The sequence below is a fragment of the Syngnathus floridae genome, chromosome 7 (genome assembly GCF_059516105.1).
Source record: "Syngnathus floridae isolate MCC-2025c chromosome 7, RoL_Sflo_1.0, whole genome shotgun sequence".
Taxonomy (NCBI): Eukaryota; Metazoa; Chordata; class Actinopteri; order Syngnathiformes; family Syngnathidae; genus Syngnathus; species Syngnathus floridae.
In genome coordinates this window covers 17377736-17397051 of record NC_142419.1, presented here as the reverse complement: position 1 = coordinate 17397051, position 19316 = coordinate 17377736, and the positions used below count along the sequence as shown (strand labels likewise).

Here is a 19316-nt window from a genome sequence, read left to right as displayed (position 1 = left end):
ACTAGTTCTTAACAATAATTGTTCATCAACTGAAAATTTGTATTGTAAATCTAAACAAGTAGAAAAATGTACTTTAAAACGTACCGATTGTCTCTCCTGAAATAAGAGCCGGCCTTTTCTCGATGCGTTTTACGTCATGTAGTTCTTATTGGGGCGAACGCGTGACGAGCATCAGCTTTCCCGTTGCAGATTGGTCAATGTCTCGGCCTTACTTTCCCTACGAATATAACATTAGCAGGAGTTAGGTAACCATTTTCTCCCGCGCTGTTTGAGCTCCAACAGCACTCGGCGGGCGAAAGAACATTTTGGCGGTGTAGACAGGACAACTCCGTAGCTGCTCTGTAGGAGATCCAACAACGTTGCCAAGATGCATGTGATTAAAAGAGGTGAGTGGCAACCGTCAGATCCTCGTCTCTTCCGTTTTGTCTTCCATATTGTTACTGTTGCAAGACGAAAATAAAACATTTTGTGTCATTATACCTTTGCAAGCGAGCTGATTTGTCTCACACGGGCAAAGTTGAGCCTGTACGATGCAGAGTTAGTTAGCGACACACAACAGCTAACTTGGATTTTCTAGGTGGATTAATTGAAGCAAAGCAAGCATGTTTGGTTAAAATAACTTTTTAACAACACTACCGCTCAGGAGTGGATGCAGTGCGTCTTTTCCTTCTTGTGCTTGGCTGATTCTCTTGAGGGTTCTTTGTCATAGTTGGCGCCAAAGTGTTAACGTACGAACGCGCAAGCGCACACGGGCTCACCTACATTCAAATTTTTATGCCTACTTTAAATGTAATTCTTTAACCTCAAATTTGAACTTTCCTCTGCCACAAATGACTTCAAATGTACTTGTGTGAACAATTTCGACTACAAACCTTGTGTACCCTGAGAAAGGGTAAGGTAGAAATAAAATGGATGGATAGAAGTATAATATTTACATGAAGCTGTTGTTGAGCCTTTACAAAGATGGGAGTTGTAATGGCGTCGGTGTTGTTGTATTCCAGATGGCCGCCAAGAGCGTGTCATGTTTGACAAAATCACCTCCCGCATCCAGAAGCTTTGCTACGGCCTCAACTCGGACTTTGTGGACCCGGCCCAGATCACCATGAAAGTGATCCAGGGCCTGTACAGCGGCGTGACCACGGTGGAGTTGGACACGCTTGCGGCCGAGATCGCCGCCACGCTTACCACCAAGCACCCTGATTACGCCATCCTGGCGGCGCGGATCGCTGTCTCCAACCTGCACAAGGAGACAAAAAAGGTGTTCAGTGAGGTCATGGAGGACCTTTTCAACTATGTCAACCCGCTCAACCGCCGCCACTCACCCATGATCTCCAAGGAGACGCTGGATGTGGTTATGGAGCACAAAGATCGCCTCAACTCGGCAATCATCTACGACCGCGACTTCTCTTACAATTTCTTCGGCTTCAAGACCCTGGAGCGCTCGTACCTGCTCAAGATCAACGGCAAGGTCGCGGAGCGCCCGCAGCACATGCTGATGCGGGTCGCGGTGGGCATTCACGGCGAGCGCGTGGACGCGGCCATCGAGACGTACAACCTGCTGTCAGAAAGGTGGTTCACTCACGCTTCGCCCACGCTCTTCAATGCCGGCACCAACAGGCCGCAGTTGTCCAGCTGTTTCTTGCTGGCCATGAAAGACGACAGCATCGAGGGCATCTACGACACGCTCAAGCATTGTGCTCTCATCTCCAAGTCGGCAGGCGGCATTGGCGTGGCGGTCAGCTGCATCCGCTCCACGGGCAGCTACATCGCCGGTACCAACGGCAACTCCAACGGCCTGGTGCCCATGCTGCGCGTCTACAACAACACGGCGCGGTACGTGGACCAGGGCGGCAACAAGCGGCCCGGTGCTTTCGCCATGTACCTGGAGCCGTGGCATTTTGACGTCTTCGACTTCCTGGAGCTGAAGAAGAACACTGGAAAGGAGGAACGCCGCGCCCGAGACCTGTTCTACGCCCTGTGGATCCCGGATCTTTTCATGAAGAGGGTGGAGAGCAACCAGGACTGGTCGCTCATGTGCCCCAACGAGTGCCCCGGCCTGGACGAGTGCTGGGGCGAAGAGTTCGAGAAGCTCTACACGCGCTACGAGAAGGAGGGCCGGGTCAAGCGGGTGGTGAAGGCCCAGCAGGTGTGGTACGCCATCATCGAGTCGCAGACGGAGACGGGCACGCCCTACATGCTCTACAAGGATTCGTGCAACCGCAAGAGCAACCAGCAGAACCTGGGCACCATCAAGTGCAGCAACCTGTGCACAGAGATCGTGGAGTACACCAGCCACGATGAGGTGGCCGTGTGCAACCTGGCCTCCGTGGCGCTCAACATGTACGTCACGCCCGAGCGCACGTACGACTTCAAGAAGCTGGCGGCCGTCACCAAAGTCATCGTCAAGAATCTCAACAGAATCATTGATATCAACTACTACCCGGTGCCTGAGGCGGAACGGTCCAACATGCGTCACCGGCCCATCGGCATCGGCGTCCAAGGGCTGGCCGACGCCTTCATCCTCATGCGGCATCCCTTCGAGAGCCCCGAGGCGCAGCTGCTCAACACCCAGATCTTCGAGACACTTTACTACGCAGCGCTGGAGGCCAGCTGCGAGCTGGCCGCCGAGCACGGCCCCTACAAGACATACCCAGGCTCACCTGTCAGCAAGGGGATCCTCCAGTATGACATGTGGCAACGGACACCCACAACATTGTGGGACTGGGCGCTGCTCAAGGAGAAGATCGCCAAGCACGGCGTGAGGAACAGCCTGCTGCTAGCACCCATGCCCACCGCCTCCACCGCGCAGATCCTCGGTAACAACGAGTCCATCGAAGCGTACACCAGCAATATCTACACGCGTAGGGTGCTCTCCGGCGAGTTCCAGTGCGTCAACCCGCACCTGCTCAAGGATCTCACTGAGAGGGGTTTGTGGGGTGAGGACATGAAGAACCAGCTGATTGCTAACAACGGCTCCATTCAGGTTAAATATCTTCAGAACATAAAAATCTACAGTCTAGCAGGAGGATTACTATTCCTAATCCTTGTCTTGTTTTTCTTCTCTCCAGGAAATTGCTGGGATCCCCGATGACCTCAAACAGTTATACAAAACTGTGTGGGAGATCTCCCAGAAGACGGTTCTCAAGATGGCCGCCGACCGAGGGGCCTACATCGACCAGAGCCAATCGCTCAACATCCACATCGCAGAGCCCAATTACGGCAAACTGACCAGCATGCACTTCTACGGTTGGAAGCAGGTACGTGTCATGAAGTGGCCGAGGGAGGATTTACACATAACAGAAGCTTTCTTAGCGTGTACTTTAAATTGGCCCCCATCTGCTCCCAGGGACTGAAGACAGGCATGTACTACCTGCGCACCAAGCCAGCCGCCAACCCCATCCAATTCACGCTGGACAAGCAGAAGCTGAAGGAGACCTCCGGCCTGACCAACGGCACCACAGAAAAAATTCCCGAGGAAGACGTCAAGGAGCGTAACACGGCCGCCATGGTGTGCTCACTGGAGAACAGAGACGAGTGCCTCATGTGCGGCTCTTGAAGGCTTCCACCATTCCACTTGCATCTAACTCCAACTATCCTGTTGAACAGCAGCAATTTTGTTCTTAAGTGTTAATATTCATTAAATAAAAACCTTAACATTTGTTTAACAATAAGTGGTTACCATGCTTCTTGGCTGCAACAGTCATAGTTCTGCGATCTAGAGATTTACCTGAGGTCTATTACAAGGTAAAAGCGTACAAAAACTTAAGAATTCATTTTATTTTTTATAAAATGAAGACATAATTTACATTTTAAAATGTACACTTGTTACAACCCAGAGCAAACAGAAGAGGAAAGACAATAATAACAGTACCTGCTCCTCACATCCTCACTGTTGTATGCATTACAACCAAAAAATAAATTATCAAAACATATAGAAAGGAAAATTGTACATTACCATTACTGATTTGTTCAACATGGATCACCGTAGGCTATAAATAGCTTCATCATACATAAAAAAAAAGAAGCAATTATATTTAGAAAAACCCTTTTTTACATGAGAAAAACAAGATGTAGACACCTCGGAGGAATTAATGTGATTTTTCATCTGCAGGGTTGGGAAATCCACAGAGAGCGTGTGGTTTAAACGGACTTGGGTTTTTCAGAGCTTTTTAAAATTGCATGGCAGTTTGGATCAGGTTGCCCGCCCTTGATATGTTCCATTTACATGTGCCTGTCCTCAGTCACCATCAAACCATTCCACAAACGTCATATTTAACTTCACTAATTTCCTACCAGAAGAAAGAAGCCTTAAAGGGAAAGCCAGAATGGCAAATAAAGAGCAAGATGCTATTTTTTTTTCCTCAAAACAGTACCTGTGGTGGTGTAGCCTTTAGGTCCAGTATCATAAGGAACCTGAGCCAAGTATTCAAACAGTTCCAGTCATCGCAAACAGTGTTATCGGAGTTATCAAAAAGTACCGGCAGCCGAAAAGCACAAAACTGTCTTTCTGTATGAAAAATAGATCAACAGTATATAAATAGGAGTTTTCACAGACGGAACGGGGGCATTTTGTCTCCCAAGTGTACAGTAAATGATAGAAGCACAATTTGCCATTTTTGTTTTTACAAAGACGAGTATAGAAATAGCTTGAAATTCTGGAAAGAAAATATATATACTTTTTGGGATAGAGTAGGAGAACAAATTGTTTTTAGTAGCCTAGCTTAGTTTAGCTTATTGTTAAGAGGGGCTGATTGGGGGGGGGGGAACTGTCACCCATATGGCTTGTGGCGTTGTTAATGTAGTTATGCTTGCCGCAATGATTAAAATGATTGCATTGTAGGAAATGCTAATTAGCAAGCTAATTAGTGCACAAAGCCATCGCAAATGCTAACAGTCACCCACTTATCTCTGGGAAATGCTAATTTACGCTCAAAGCTATTGAAAAGGCTGTAATTCACCAAGTGTGGCTTGTGATGAGTAAGCTTAATGATGAAATGAATTATGACATTAGCAAGAAATATCAATTAGCTAGTTAGTTAGCTGGAAAAGCCGCAGAAAACATTATTTAGCTCAGCGATAAAAGAACGTTAAGACATTAGTGAAATATGCTAATTAGCCAGGTCGCGAGTTCACGTGCAAGCCATGAAAAACAATCAAAGCTGCCCAATTAGCTTTGTGGCTATGTGTTAGCTCAATGCTTAAAATAGATAATTAGTGCTAAAAGCTATAGAAAACACAAGTAAATGAGCGCAAAAAGATTTGGTGAATATTGGAGGTGCAGGTGAAACACCCCCACTACCTCCGCCTCCGAGTACTAAAGGTCCTCATTGTAAACCATGAGGGTCCACGAGTTTTCCGTAAACTAGTTTGTTCATCACCCAGTTGTCGTCGTATAAACACGCGCGCACCATTCACGCGCACACTCTTGTATTCCAACAATAACATCAGTACAATACAGATGATATAAACAGGTAAGCGTGTACCTCACAGGCGTCGTATGTACAGTACTTAAGAATGTGTAGAGCTTCCGGGACTTCAAGTGCATTGTGGGAGATGTAGTCTATCACGCTGTTTTTGCCAGGAACAGTATTTAGGCCTCTCTAGGTGATTCAAACTGTTTCCTTGAACATAGGAACCAAACATCCAAGACCTAGAAAAATAAGCGGCTCAGAAGGGAGGATAGGGTGGGGGGGGGGTGATGTTTCCAGTTTTAAGGCAGTTCACTCCAGTCGCGTTCACTCCCTTTTGGGCGGCGCCTGGTGCACGGCGGGGTGTGCATCGCGCTCGCCCTCGCCCAGGTGGCCAAAGAGTCGGTTGAACTTGCGCAGCTGCTCGCTGGCTGTTACGCTCTCCTCCTGCAGCCGCATGTTGTTCTGGCGCAGGTTGGCCATCTCGGCCATGAGCGCAACCTTGTCGTGCTTTTCCTGAGATGACACACGTGCAGAATATGACACTGGCTTGACGGATTTAATTAGCCTGAAGTATTTTTGGTACGACTTAAGCGCAACAACCCTGAAATAAACGAAAATACGAAAGTGCAATTCACTCACTTTTTCCAGGTCATTGTTGAGCTGTTTCAACATCACCTCCAGATGGTACAGACGCCCTGACAAATCGTTGGGCGCCTCGTCGCTGTAGGGGTCAGAGTGCATTTTAACGCTCAACAAGAGAAGCGTGTGCGAGATGAATGTGTGAAAAGAAAGGTACCCGCTTAAGGTGGGCGTGGTCCGTGGCGTCTGAGGAGTGGGAAACTGCACAGGACTGCTGGCAGGCCTCATGTCCACGCCTTCTCCACGCGTCTCGGTCAGCGAGAAGAGCGACACGGCTCTTTGTGCTGGAAGTAGAAAACCTGATTGGACGAAAAGTTGGCAGTTGTCCACGAGTGGCAGGAAGTTAGATGAAGTGTTCACCTTCATAGACTTTGGCAGCATTGACCAGGCTGGACCACTCCAGTCCGCAGGCCGTGTCAGGCAGGGGCATGAGACCGGGATCCAGCCTCCTCAGCGGGGGGACTTTGTCTTTCACCTCAGTAAGGGACAATTCCGACGCAGACAGCGGCACTGCGGGGAAACGCTTATGAGTGCAAAAAAAAAAAAAAAACGGGCATGTCGGCCATAAGCCAGTGCGACTCACCCTTCTTGGTCTGCGAGTGATTGGAGGAGGCAGAGTGCTTGCGTACGGGCAGCGTGCACGTGAAAAGCATGTCCACGGGGGCCGACTGGTTTTCCGAGTTGGCGAAGCTGGCGTCCCTGCGACCGCTGCACAAAGACTCGTCGGAAAAGGTGCGCTGCAGTGTGCGCCTGGGAGACTGCAGCAGAGAACAACAACAACAGTGAAATCGATCCCATTCTTTCGGTATAACAATAATAAAGCTTGTTTTTTGTGCGCATGTGAGTTTATTCCTTACCGGATCCCGCTGCGGAGACTCTCCCGGGTTGTCCATGATGATCAGTTTCTTCAGATCGTCCTCGATGGTGCTCTTGTACGTCCGTCGCGGGGAGCGCAAGTCTCTCAGAGACGCTCGCAGTCGCGGTTGTCCAAACACATTCTTCGAGTTCACGTCCACCTGACTAAAAGACATCGACACCCGTATGGAGACTGTAATTGACATGCACTTCCTAAAGATGCCACAAGATGGCACCACAACAACATCTTATCTCAAATTTGAGCAGAGCGGTTATTTTGCCAATTTTTTGCTTGACTTGAAATACAACAGAGTGACTTATTTTATTTGACACTACAGAAGGTATAAAAGTAATGTAAGAGGATGACCAACGTACATTTTGCTGTTGCCGCTGTCGGAGCCGGACGAGGTGTTTGCGTTAGAAGGTGACGGGCTGCCGTCTTCGGGCTGCAAAGTGCTCGGTCTGCTCTTTCCGTAAAAGGCTTTGGGGGCGGAGCTAGAAAGAGGGGTGGAGCTCAGGTGCGCCGACGTGGGTGTGGTGGTCGAGGCGCGGACGGGGCGTGCTTTGTCCGCCGTGGGAGTGGTGTAACCCTGAGGAGTGTAGGCTCTGGAACACGAAAACATGAAGATGACGCAAAATACATCAATTTGTTTATGATCGTCCACAGTGACATGTTTTATTACCTTGGTTTGAAAGTGTCCATTTTTTCAGCACTGGATTTAGGAGGGAACGTCCGGGTGCGATACCCTTTGTTCTGACGGGCAGTGGCCGAAATGTCGGTTGACGATTTCTTGGCGTCCCCCCCGCCGCCACTCCTTCTCATGGACAGCTCCTGGTTGTACGGGCTGGACCCGTGCGAAGGCTTATGGGATTGACCGCCCGAAACCTGGCGACTGTTGTGATTGTTGTAGTAGGCCGGCGCGTCGATGCCGCTGTCGTTGGAGCCGCCCTTGTTAAGGTGATCCGGATCGGGCTCGGCGGGGTCGCTGGGGAAAGCCCCGTTTCCTCTGTCGCCCGCCGCTCCTCCGTCGAACCAGCGCTCGTCGCTGTGGCTGCTGGAGGCGTTACTGGACAGCGTGTTGCTGCTGGAGGGGCTGGAGTACTGGGTCTCACCCTGTGGCAAGCAAACGAGTCGTTAAGGACGGAAGGTGACACGGTGACCGTTTCGAATAGTGACTCCAACCTTTGAGTGTCTGTTTGGGGAGTCTTTCCCTTGGACGTCCGGTCTGAGTCTCCTCTGGCTCTGGCCCCCTCCTCCTCCTCCACCGGCAGCAACAGCCTGCACCCTGGACGCTACCACTGGAACATGCCAGATGGGTTCTACATGCAAAAACGAGAAACACCATAATTCAAATAAATAAATAAAAACCTACAAAAAAAAATTCTGGATGTTGAGGCAATAAGATAATAATGAGCATCTACATCACACAATTGATCCAGACTGGACCATTGATGTAAACAATTAGTTGGACGTTCAAAATGGAGGCCGGCTGGGGAACAACGTACCGGTTTTGCAGCGCTCCATGGTGCTCTCCTGACTGGTGAAGCCGGACGACGAGTCTCCGCTGGACATGATGTCCATGCCAAAGTGGGGCTCGAAGGGCAGCAGGGCACGCTGTCCTGTTCCATATCTGCACAAACATTGGCCAACCCATTTCGGAAATGACGGATTTACGGACGGATATTTGCTTCCTATTTTGCATCTCAATTGCATAAAACCTGTAGCATGGATATTTCCATCGCTGTGCACGACAGTTGGTTTGACTGACTTATGACATCATCTCTAAGAGACGACACCCACTCACCTATCCGGTGAAGGTTTGTAGCGCACAAAGGGCCCCGGTGAGATTCCGGGTGGCCCCATGGTGGGGAGGCCCACCAGGCCCGAGGAGGGCGACGAGAAGCTGGCTGAGGGGTTTCTGTACGGGAGTAATCGATCACCTCCTGCAGGTGATGAGATGCTGTAGTGGTTCTCTGGGTAGCTGACCGGTCTGAGCAGACGAAAAAGGAAACAAATATGAATATAAATAAAAATGTCAATAAAAAAAATAAAAATAAAATAAAATATGAATTTTTAGTTGTTTTTTTTGTCTCTCTCACCTCTTGGAGTTGAAGTGCTGAGGTTCCCTGTAGGGAACGGGCATCAAAGCCTTGTGGGAGGAACGCAGTGGCGGAGGCGCTAGTGGGGGGCCCATGGGGGCCCATCGTTGCGGGTTGGTGGTGCCGAGTAGCCCCTGAGGAACAGGCGGGCTGTCCCAGCGCCAACCCGAGCGAGGGGAGGCTCGGTAGCCCGCCGCCAAAGGCTCAGCTTCGGGCTTCTGCTCCATTGTCTTCATCTCATATTCCTCCGTGCAGCCCCTGAAAGAGTCACAAACAAAGCGAGCGGTTCGTAAACATTCCGCTCAAATCCTTTCTTGAAAGAGCCGCACCGCATCGGAAAACTTACAGCTGATCATGGCGGATACTAATGAGCTCCCCTGACACGGGCAGGAGCAGAATGAGAGGAGAGCAAACTGATTATTGGCACAACAGGACTCCATCTCGCCTACTGAGGGACGGAGGTCGAGTACTATGTGTGCGTAAAATGCCGTCCAATCAAATCAAAGAGCTCTTCACACTTGGCCTTGATCTACAGTATATGCTGAGCAGGAGATAGTTTTTGAAAAATGGAAGGGCTCCCTGAAGAAAAGCCAAGCTCGCACAGCGAGTACGTAAACTCGACGCATGGAAGGCTGAGCTGACATTTGAAGGCCAAACTTCTCGACTGTGAAAAAGCTGAAAAGCTGTAAAGCTAACCCACATTAGGAAAAAAAAAAAAAGGAGTGCAATACCCATATGAAACAGCAGAGGCGCTGTTGATTCAGTTTCATTCTGAAGAACAACATTGCCTTAGCCATGCAAAGTTGAGCGACCTCCAAACTAATTCACGCCAAAAAGTGAGCGGGGTGAAAATGATGTAATTATTTATCTGAGGGAATGTTGAGAATAAATGGACTGTCAACCGGACAAGCTTTTCATCATCTTTGTTCTGTCCTGACCACATAAGCTACATTGAGTCTCTGCAGAGATGATCCAAACTATTCTAAAAATGACACGTTTAAATTCCATTTAACACAACAAGTGATACACATCAGTTGTACTTTCAGCTTAAACCAAGTGCTGGGTTCAATTAAGCCTTCTCATCCTGCAAATAAAATACAATAAAAACGCCATGCATGGTATAATATAAAAAGACATCAAGCTAGCTACACAGTGATATTTCCCCGATGCTGCTTTGTCCGAGTGGTACGTACCCGAAGCGTGCGCGGCGGCCGTTCTCTTCCCACACGGCTGGCGCTCCCCCAACATGCGCGGCGCAGGGTTAAAAGCGCTATCGCCATCGATCACACCTTCTCCTCTGCCGTATCCACCGCTCTCCGAAGCCGAGCGGAGGCAACTCTCGCTCTTCTCTCTGTCTCCATTCCGCCCACTCCCTTTCGCTGGCTGGCTCGGCGCTGTTGCGACACGTTGTGCTCCTCTCGCCGGCGCCGCCTCCCAATCCCTCCCTCTTTTTTTTCCCCCGCAAAGCATTTTAATTAATCGCTTCCACTCGCTTTCATTATTTATTTTTACTCGCCTTTTCACCCCTCCCTCCTGTGGATCGGAGTCCTTAATCTCACGCAATCGGCTTGGCTAGCACAAAGCGCCAAAGCGAGAGAGCGAGAGAGAGAGAGAGAGGAAATGCAAGACTCTTAATTACTAGCTGTAGCGTTGCCACAAAATGTGTGTGTGCGTGTTAAAGAGTTGAAAGATGGTGTAATTAAACGCTGCGACCGCAACGACTGAAATTCAAGCGTGTTCCACAAACCCAGACGTGCTCGCACAAGCCGTTAGTTCTTTTCGCACCCTCCCACACAAAATCCTGCCCACCAGCTCAGCCGCGCTTTTGTGTCAAGATGGGCTTTGGCATCCATCTCTCGTTCAACTCTCGACGGCTGAGGAACGAAAACGCCAGTGTTGCACTTTACGCACCTCCGCGGGCCGCCTTCTTCGTACGGGGGGATGATAACCACTTTGACCGTGACCGACGTCCTGAGCAGGTCGATCATCTGCTCGTGAGTCAGCGTCACCGCCGCGACTTTGCAGATCTCCACCAGGCGGCTGCCCTGCCTCAGGCCCGCCTGCCAGGCAAAGCCGTACTCCTCCACCTGCACGAAACACGCCACCACCCCGGGGTTAGATCAAAACAGCGCGTGCCGATTGTCGACAGGCCAACGCGGAAGCTCGCCGTACCTCGGCCACGGTGCCGTCCAAGCGCACGTGGAAGCCCAGTTGGCCAAGTCCATTTCTCCTCAGCGTCATGTCCACCGTCTCGCATCCCACAGTCAGTGACTGAAAACAAGACAAGCAAGCAAGCGTGTTTTCAAAACAGGATATTTGAGTGCCGGATGTTTTAATCCTACTTGATATTTTGCCGCTTTGTCAAGAGACCTTGATCAGCCCAAGCATCATCATGCATTTGCTACTTCTGCAAAGATGAACTTGTCCTGTTTATTTTCCTCTTTCTCTGTAGGATTAGAACTCCAGGAAATCTCCTTTTCTGGCCATTTAATTCATCAAATGTCACAGGAGATTAGCATAATATGGAAATGGCCTCCTCATCGGAGTCCCGAGCGACGCGATCGCACTGAGCGTTATTAAATCCAACCTTTTTATATCATTATTGGATTTGTGTTAATTAATTATTCATTCTATATTAACTTACTACCTTCAATCTGGCCTATATGATCAAAGGCTTTAATAATCAATTCGGTGGGGCTGACAAAAGTGAAGAACCACTCCAGGAATACTCCTCACCTTCAACCTCTGCACCATTTCCCTGATGTCTTGCGCGCATCCCTCGAGCACCCGCACGGCGATGTGGTCGCCTCTGCCGTAGAAGATCTTCAAAGCCAAGCGCTCGGCCGTCCAGCCGATCACGTCGGCGCAGAAGCAGTTGAACACCACTTCTTTGGTGGAGCAGTCCACCAGGAGGATGTATTCGGCGGAAAAGCCCAAGGCGCAGCGGAGCTCAGCACCGCCGCCGCTAAAGTCCTGCGCCAGGACCCTCCAAGCGACGGCCCCGGCGGCCCCCAGCTCGGCCGCGTCCCGCGCTTTCGAGCGCTCGCGTTTCTTGGACGCCAGGGAGATGAGGTTGTTGAGTTTGCCAGCGGAGTCCAAAGGGGTGCTGCTGATGTAGTTCTCCGCCAGGTCGCGCAGGTATTCCTGCCTCGTCCGCGTCGCCATGGTGTGGAACTTCTCGGACTTGTGCGCCGCATTTTCCGCATTGATGATTTTGGCGAGCAGGAAGTTCCGAAAAGTGTCCGGGTCACGGAAGGTGACGCTGCTTGGGATGGCTGGGCCAAAAGGCGGCACGTCCTTCATTCTTGTCACGGCGACACTGAGTGAGGACAAGGTGGAGATTTGAATATCATGCCCTCAAACATTATCAAAAGGAAAAAAAACGGTATACCTGTAGCAGGTGTTTTCCGAACAAGGATTGTGCACACGGACGATGACAAAAACGTGCTGGAAGTGCGAGCGGATATTCTGAGGGGTGAACGGCAACGCTCCGGGCTCCTGAAAGATGATGGTGACGATGTCGTTCCCGATGTGTCTCTTTCGAAGAAGCTAAGGATGAAAAAAAAATAAAAAGGAAATTAAAAAAACATGGCACCAAAAATGTAGCCCATTTACATGACACATTTCTGTGGGAGGAAACAAGTCTGACAAGGCGATGGTCGGTCCCAACATCATAACAGAGTCTTTATGTAATCTGTTTTTTCACTTTGTGTGTAGACTATTAGTGTCTCGCTTTGTGTGTGTGTGTGTGTGGCACGGCGTCCAGACTTTGTCTGCTTTCCAATCCCCTGCTCATCTGTTGATGGAAGTGTAAAAGTAGCAATTATGTAACAGTTTGGCTACGGATACACTTTTTTTTTTCCCATTGTCGCCATTTTTACATATTTTTATATAATTGTGAAGGATGAATATCTTTATTTCAGTGATAACATTCAGATAGATTTTCATTTATATGATCTAATCTTTTTTTGTAATTTATATATTGAGAAAATATAAAACTATGATCGTCTATCTATCATTATCTTTTAATTTCCTCCTACTGTTTCAAAATTTGCAACATCTCTCCTGCCGCTGCTGATGATTTTAACATGTGATATGCCGCCACCTAGCGGTCTGAATAAAAAAAAAACGTGCATATGTTACTGCACAGAGGAAGCCGCTGGATGGCGGTATTGGGCCTTTTATTCAAGGAAGGGAACTTAAGTATGAGTGGATGAATAAATCAAAGTGCAGCCCTAAAACAGTAACTTGGACACTTGTATATAAAATGTCTGCGTGAATGGATGACTTTGTGGTTAATTATTACTAGGTGGACAGCATTTATAAATTTTTACCACCATCCCGTGACTAACTTTAATAGCTCACATATTTCAAACTTGAAATTCTTGTTAGCCATAAACAAATATGTAAATATAGAGGAAGTCATCAAAGCACAGCTTATAATGATGTCCCTTTTGGTAGGGCAACAAATCACTTCTCCATAAAGCTGTTCAGCCCAGATGGACGATCGTCGTCTTTTCTTAAAAACAAGTGAGCCTGACGTGCAAAAAATTGATGTAAATAAAATTGGACCAAGATGGAAAAAAAAGTTAAAGAATGAAAGGGTATCATACAATGAGGAAAGACAACTTGATGTCCATTTGATCTTCTTACCTGCTGTGGGTTGTTGGGCATGTACGGCAGCATGGTGGATATGTGGAACATGACTTCGTAGCCCTGGTAGGTGGTGTACAAGGAGTGGGTGCCTGTTGAGTCAGCTGCAGTAACAAGGAAGCAGTGCCACGTTTTGTTATTGACTGGAAGCCAGTGGAGGAGTAAATGCCATTGCGAGGAATGTCTACTCACTCTTTGTGTCGAGCTGCGCGGCGTATTTGCTGAAACCTTTGAGGAGCACCTGCTCGCCCAGCAGCTCCAGGAAGGCAGAGAAAGCGGGCGACGCCTCCTCGTTGTTGTACATCTCCTCCTCGGTGCTCTGGCCCGCACGGCACAGCAGAACACCCACCTTGTGCTTCTGACTTAACTGGTGAAGACACACTAGATGGTAATGTTGGGCGCAGCAAGCCAGCATAACAAATGCAGAATATTTGCGTGTGCTAACCCCTTGCTCGTCCAGTTTAAGGAGCTGCTCCGTGACTTTCGGCGTGCCCACCGCAAGTCTCAAACAGGAGACGCTGAGTTCGGGAACCACCTGCTCCAGGACCTCCTTGAGGGGAAGGCCGCGCACCGTGCCGTGTCTCCCCGTTGACGGCACCCCGTCCTCCAAGATGGATCCTCGCAGTGTTACCAGCTGTGTGCAGGAAATGACGCCACTTAACTTTGCATTGTTCGTTTTGTTTTTTTGTTTTTTTACTTAAAAAAAACCCCATTAAGGTTTAAATATGAAATCCCTGCATAATACAACTCTTAACGCCACAAAATGGACATATAATTCTTACTGATCAATTATTTACGGCCATCCCCACTATATTTACATACTATAATGGCGCAATCAACGATTGGCTTTCATTTTGATGGATTACCGTGGCGGCCATCTTGATTGTGAACATGCGAAGGCAATAGTATAATAAGATGTTATGAGACGGGGATTGCCATATTGATCCTCCGTGATTTTTTTTTTTTTTTTACGAGCAGCTGCAGCTCAAGGCCCGAGGAGCTAAAAGGACAGATGATTAGTAGCCTGGGAGCTTGAAGCAAGTCCCATCGGATGACGGATGGCCTGACAACTGCTCATAACCCGGCGGGCCAGAAGCAACATTTTTCCTCTCGGTCACACACACATTTTGCAGCGTGACCACAGCGAGTGTGTGTGTGTGTGTGTGTGTGTTTCTTAATGTCCATTTGTATTGTGAATTACTATTCCACTCAGTGGCGGATTGCTCCCCCACGGGCAAAATTGACCTGCTTCAACACATTAAGCCAATGAAAAAAAAAACAAAAAACGGAGATGGATTTCAGCGGCGAGCAGAGTTTGCTGCACCTTGACGCATGCAAAAGCAAACACGTTCTTGAAAGAAAAGAAAAAAAAAACGACTGCGGGTTGGCTTCCTGTGGCGTTCTGGAACTTCGCTCAGAGGGATGCACGTACTGTATGAACGTTTGAAGATGGGAGGGGAGGGGGGGTGAGGAAGTCTGCCCACCTTGCTGCGTCAGCGCCGTGAATTTAATGGGGGGACTAAAAGCGGATGGATGTTTCAGAGCAGCTGCGCCTCCAGTCAGAAAGAATAAAGTCTGCAATCTATCTCGGGTTTTGTGTGTGTGTGTGTGTGCGTGTGTGTGTGTGTGTGGGAACGGCCTGGCTTAGCAACCAACCGCTGCAGCTCTGTGTACTTAGACGGCATAGCGGCTCCATTGTTGTGGCGCAGCTAAGGTGATGAGGCCAGGCAGCCATGTAATCCAGCTAACGACAACACAACGGACAGTGCGCCCTTTGGGGCCTTGACTGTGACAAAGTCCGACAGGTGGTTTGGGGGGGTAAAAAGTAATTGGGGTGATCCGCATATCAAATTTACTCTGTAATCATTTTTATTTTTAAGTACCGGAAAGAAAGTTAGTATTCCGATTCACGGCCATCGTCCGGATGGAACGAACGCACGTACCTCGCTGGTTCTCACGATCAGCCGGTACTGGTATTGGTCTTTCAGGTCTTTGGTGTCGTCTAGTTTCTCCCGGCGGATGCTCACGGCCACCGGGCCCAGCTTTTCGTCGGTGCCAAAATAGTTGGAGTGTTCTGGTGGAGAACGGGAGAGGTTTCGTGGTGTGTTAAAAGGATTACAAGGAGAAATGTAACATTTTCTGATGCAATTAACAAAAAGCTCCGACGATGAGGGGAATAAATACGTCTTGTAAAGCCAGAAAAAGGATAAACATGCGGCCACAGGACGCCAATTAACATTCTGTGGCGTTATCCACGCATTTCACAGGGCATCTTGCACGCTCCTACTCTGAAGCTAAGCCCCCCGCTAATGCCGACACCACAGGCGGAGTGGGAGTCCAACGAGCAATTCTCCAGACGCTTGGGTAGGAATCATACTTGACAAGTGTTCCTGCACAACTCTGACTAACAGACAAGAGGGATGGTGAAGTCATCGCGTACGAGTCGTATCTGCTTAGCTTCCGTGCCATCCGCGTCTTGCGGTGAGATGTCAGATTTGTTTTGGGGATGGGTCGCCGTGACATGCACGCACGGATGGCGCACAGGCGTAGCGCGGGACAGCTGAGTCAGAGGAGGAACATATTTTGGGAAGGATAACCTTTATGCGGTTGCGCGGCCTCGGGGGGTGTCTCGCTTACCACGCGTACACATGCGCTCCCCAATAGCATCTGCCGCTAATTAGGATGCTGCCAGATGATGTCTGCCTTGGGGATGCTAAAGTAGCCCTCTATTATACAGGACTTTATGAAATCGGCAAATAATGACAAAATTTGATCTAAATAGATTATATAATTTCATTTTTCGTTATCTGTCTAAATGTGCTGCTGCGCCTTTTGTGTTCACAACCGATGCTCATTCATGGTGTTTGGATTATTTGTGAGCATGAGACCAAACAGACTTGAGCCTGTTTTAAATCTACAAGGTGTAATCTGTTTTATGTCGAGTTTGACAATAAACGAGAAGAGGAATTAAACAGCTTGAAGCCTCGGCTCTGAAGAGTTGTTTACTATCTACCCAACTGCTGCTGTTGCTTACGTGAGTTGAATTCACTGCCGCTATACAATGCTGGCTTGCATTTCAAAGCAAACATTGACTAAATATATTTTTTTTAAAAATCAGGTCACTCATATCTCAAGGCACATCACATGGAGTTAAATATTCATCTTTCAAACGATGTCTGCTTTTTGGGAGAGCCAATAATTCTGACGCTGATCAACGAATAGCGTTTCGATGTTAAAAGCTTAGTTAGCCAACAGTCTAGTGGTGGTGGATTGACATGTAATCATGAAAAAATAAAAAACTCTGGGAGATCTGCCAGCTTGGCTCACTTTGAGAGTTCTCAGGCCCAGCTGGATATTAACTGTCACACCATGAGCTGGTGCGGCTGTCAATTGGGGAAACACTGGCAGAACAAAACCGCACGAACACTGTCAAATTTCACAAGTACATCTAAAAATGATCTTGGAATATTTTATCATTGCGGTCCTTCAAAATGCATTTCTTACCTTTCCCGTGGAAATAGTCCCTGTAGTACCTAGCCCCGAGGTCAACGTGCTCTATGCTGTACTCTTTAAGCCTCTCCAGCCTCGTGACCTGCAGTTCAATGGGCATCTCCACCACGGAGATGCTGGCGTTACTCCTCCTCAACCAACCCCTCGCTCCATCTCCTCGTCCTTCTCCTCGCTCGGCCGACGAGCTGAGGAAGCTTATGTTACGTTCCCCGTGGCCGCCGATCTCGTTAAGGAAGTGCGGGCAGCTGAGGAGCAGCGAGCTCGAGCCGTTGGCCCCGGGAGGAACGTCCGTGCGGTCCGAGACCGTGGAAGGTGTGGTTGTGCTTGAGTCCAGTCCCAAAGTTAAGTCCTCAATGCTGGCGTACACGGGTTCGGTACCGCTCAGAGGCAAGGACCTGGGCGCGGAAAGAGACACGGAGGCGGCAGATGCTCCAGTGGCCGTGTTCCTCCGCTGGGTCACAAAGCCCCGTTGAGCTGCTGCCTCGTGGAGGTCAAACAGGATACTCTGTGCATCGTAATGGACAAAGCTCTTTGGGCACACCCACGCCTTGTAAGGGGCATCAGATGAACCCCGTCCACCGTCTTCGCTCGTTTCTCCCTTGCCGCTATCCAGCTCCACCCTGCTGGCGCTCCGAAGCTTCTTGAACAAGGACGAGGTCCCCAGCGACGATTCCGTGCCGCCGCTTTTCTTCCTCACCCGCTCACCGCCGTCCTTCCTTCGCTCGTCCCCGTTGAGCGTGGAAGCGGGCGAGGGAGCGCCGGCCGGTTGGGAGTCGGTCGTGCGCAGAAGTTCTCTCGAGCTGCGCTGGTCGGGCCTCTCCTGGTGGAACTGGGTGAGCATGTCGAAAAAGCTCTGCTCGGGGATGCCCTGGACGTCGATGGAGGAGGTGCTGCCGTACTCTCTGAACAAGGTGACCATCGCTCCCGTGCCACGGACCTCCGCCTGGAAATCAAACTTTGTATGGTGCCTGTCATTTCTTTTTTTTCCCCCCCCCCAAGGGGGGCAAAGAAAAAAAAAAAATCTAATCAAAAAACTGTCTCACCTCGTTCTCATCTTGTTCACTCAGTGTCACCTCACTGTTGGAGCGTTGCCTCAGCGGGGGGAAGGCGCGGAGGTTCAAAGATGTACCTCGCTCGGCCGCGAACGCTCCGCCTCGAAACTCAACATCTTTGGACCAGCGCCGCGGCAACCGGGCCACTCCGCCTCGTACCAAGCCGACGTCCGAAGACAGCGCCGACGACGACACCGAGCAGTCGTCGCCGTTGTGGTGGTTGCTCATTTGGCCGTTTTCAAGCAGCGACTCTCTGGACTGGGCCCGACGCGGGGGCCACTCGGCGATCCGAGCGCGGACCCCCATTTTGGGTACCGAGACGCGGGGCTGCAGAGTCGCGTCCGTTTGGACCAGGTGGCCATTGGGGGTGTGGCGATACGGCGGGTGCTGAAGCACCCCGCCTTCACCTACCCCGTCCAGAAGGTCCGAGGAGGTGCAGGTCACCCCCCTGTCTCTGTAGCTGTTCATGGTGCCCTCAGGGAGCTCAGGGCAAGATGGAGGCCAGGCGGGTAGGGGGCTGGCATCCCATGTCAGGAAGGATGCAAAAAACAGAGAGGAAGGGGCACCACACCCAAAAACATCCCTGTTCTTCTACAGAAACCACTTCACTGATCCATCATGGACCTCCTCCTTGGATTGTTCGAAGTCCAATTAAAATCTGAGAAGAGAAAAACAATCATGAGCATTCACAAGTTTAACTTAATCTGAGCACAACACAAACAAAAAGTCAATCGAGTGGAAAACGGAGCATCAATTCTATTTTAAAAAAATAAAAATATGTTAAGCTGTGCGACGGCGAGCGAAAGACAGACAGCATATTAAGGTGCATCGATATGACGGAGGATTTCTCCCGTTGAGACTAAGCTTCTGGAAGCTGACAAGGGACGTTATTATCACTCACACTGTGCACACACACACGCACACACACACACTGTCCCCTACGGGCACGGCGGTCTCCCACAGCTCCACCGCACCGCTCGGCTCATATCAGAACCACAAATCCACAACGAGAGCATCCCAAAATTGTAGCGCGGCACGTCGTCGTGACTAAGCATCTGTATGTGAAAATCTCGAGGTGTTAAGACTGAGGCGAGAG

General features: G+C 49.6%; 2 protein-coding genes across 3 annotated transcripts in view; one reads left to right on the top strand and one right to left on the bottom strand.

The window, feature by feature from the left end:
- Positions 1 to 12: 12 nt before the first annotated feature.
- Positions 13 to 3671, top strand: rrm1 (ribonucleotide reductase M1 polypeptide). Its single transcript, XM_088381619.1, has 4 exons — positions 13 to 386; positions 1002 to 2983; positions 3069 to 3257; positions 3347 to 3671. The coding sequence occupies exons 1-4, from the start codon at positions 368 to 370 to the stop codon at positions 3554 to 3556; spliced, it is 2400 nt and encodes a 799-aa protein (XP_088237745.1). The 5' UTR covers positions 13 to 367; the 3' UTR covers positions 3557 to 3671.
- An 86-nt stretch (positions 3672 to 3757) lies between these two features.
- The window catches only part of sipa1l3 (signal-induced proliferation-associated 1 like 3), a 32988-nt gene continuing 17429 nt past the window's right edge, over positions 3758 to 19316 (bottom strand). The window contains exons 2-23 of one of the 2 annotated variants that reach the window (XM_088381614.1): positions 18212 to 18878; positions 17163 to 18111; positions 15602 to 15732; positions 14104 to 14292; positions 13851 to 14025; positions 13659 to 13762; positions 12397 to 12554; positions 11742 to 12324; positions 11178 to 11276; positions 10917 to 11092; positions 9006 to 9263; positions 8711 to 8896; positions 8412 to 8536; positions 8089 to 8225; positions 7589 to 8019; positions 7281 to 7511; positions 6908 to 7070; positions 6634 to 6808; positions 6411 to 6560; positions 6208 to 6349; positions 6051 to 6132; positions 3758 to 5924 (exon numbers count right to left, since the gene is read on the bottom strand). In XM_088381614.1, coding sequence (XP_088237740.1) covers positions 5736 to 5924; positions 6051 to 6132; positions 6208 to 6349; positions 6411 to 6560; positions 6634 to 6808; positions 6908 to 7070; positions 7281 to 7511; positions 7589 to 8019; positions 8089 to 8225; positions 8412 to 8536; positions 8711 to 8896; positions 9006 to 9263; positions 10917 to 11092; positions 11178 to 11276; positions 11742 to 12324; positions 12397 to 12554; positions 13659 to 13762; positions 13851 to 14025; positions 14104 to 14292; positions 15602 to 15732; positions 17163 to 18111; positions 18212 to 18688 — 5310 coding nt within the window. In that variant the 5' untranslated portion in view covers positions 18689 to 18878 and the 3' untranslated portion in view covers positions 3758 to 5735. The remainder of the gene's footprint in view (positions 5925 to 6050; positions 6133 to 6207; positions 6350 to 6410; positions 6561 to 6633; positions 6809 to 6907; positions 7071 to 7280; positions 7512 to 7588; positions 8020 to 8088; positions 8226 to 8411; positions 8537 to 8710; positions 8897 to 9005; positions 9264 to 10916; positions 11093 to 11177; positions 11277 to 11741; positions 12325 to 12396; positions 12555 to 13658; positions 13763 to 13850; positions 14026 to 14103; positions 14293 to 15601; positions 15733 to 17162; positions 18112 to 18211; positions 18879 to 19316) is intronic. The other variant, XM_088381615.1, reaches the window with a different exon arrangement.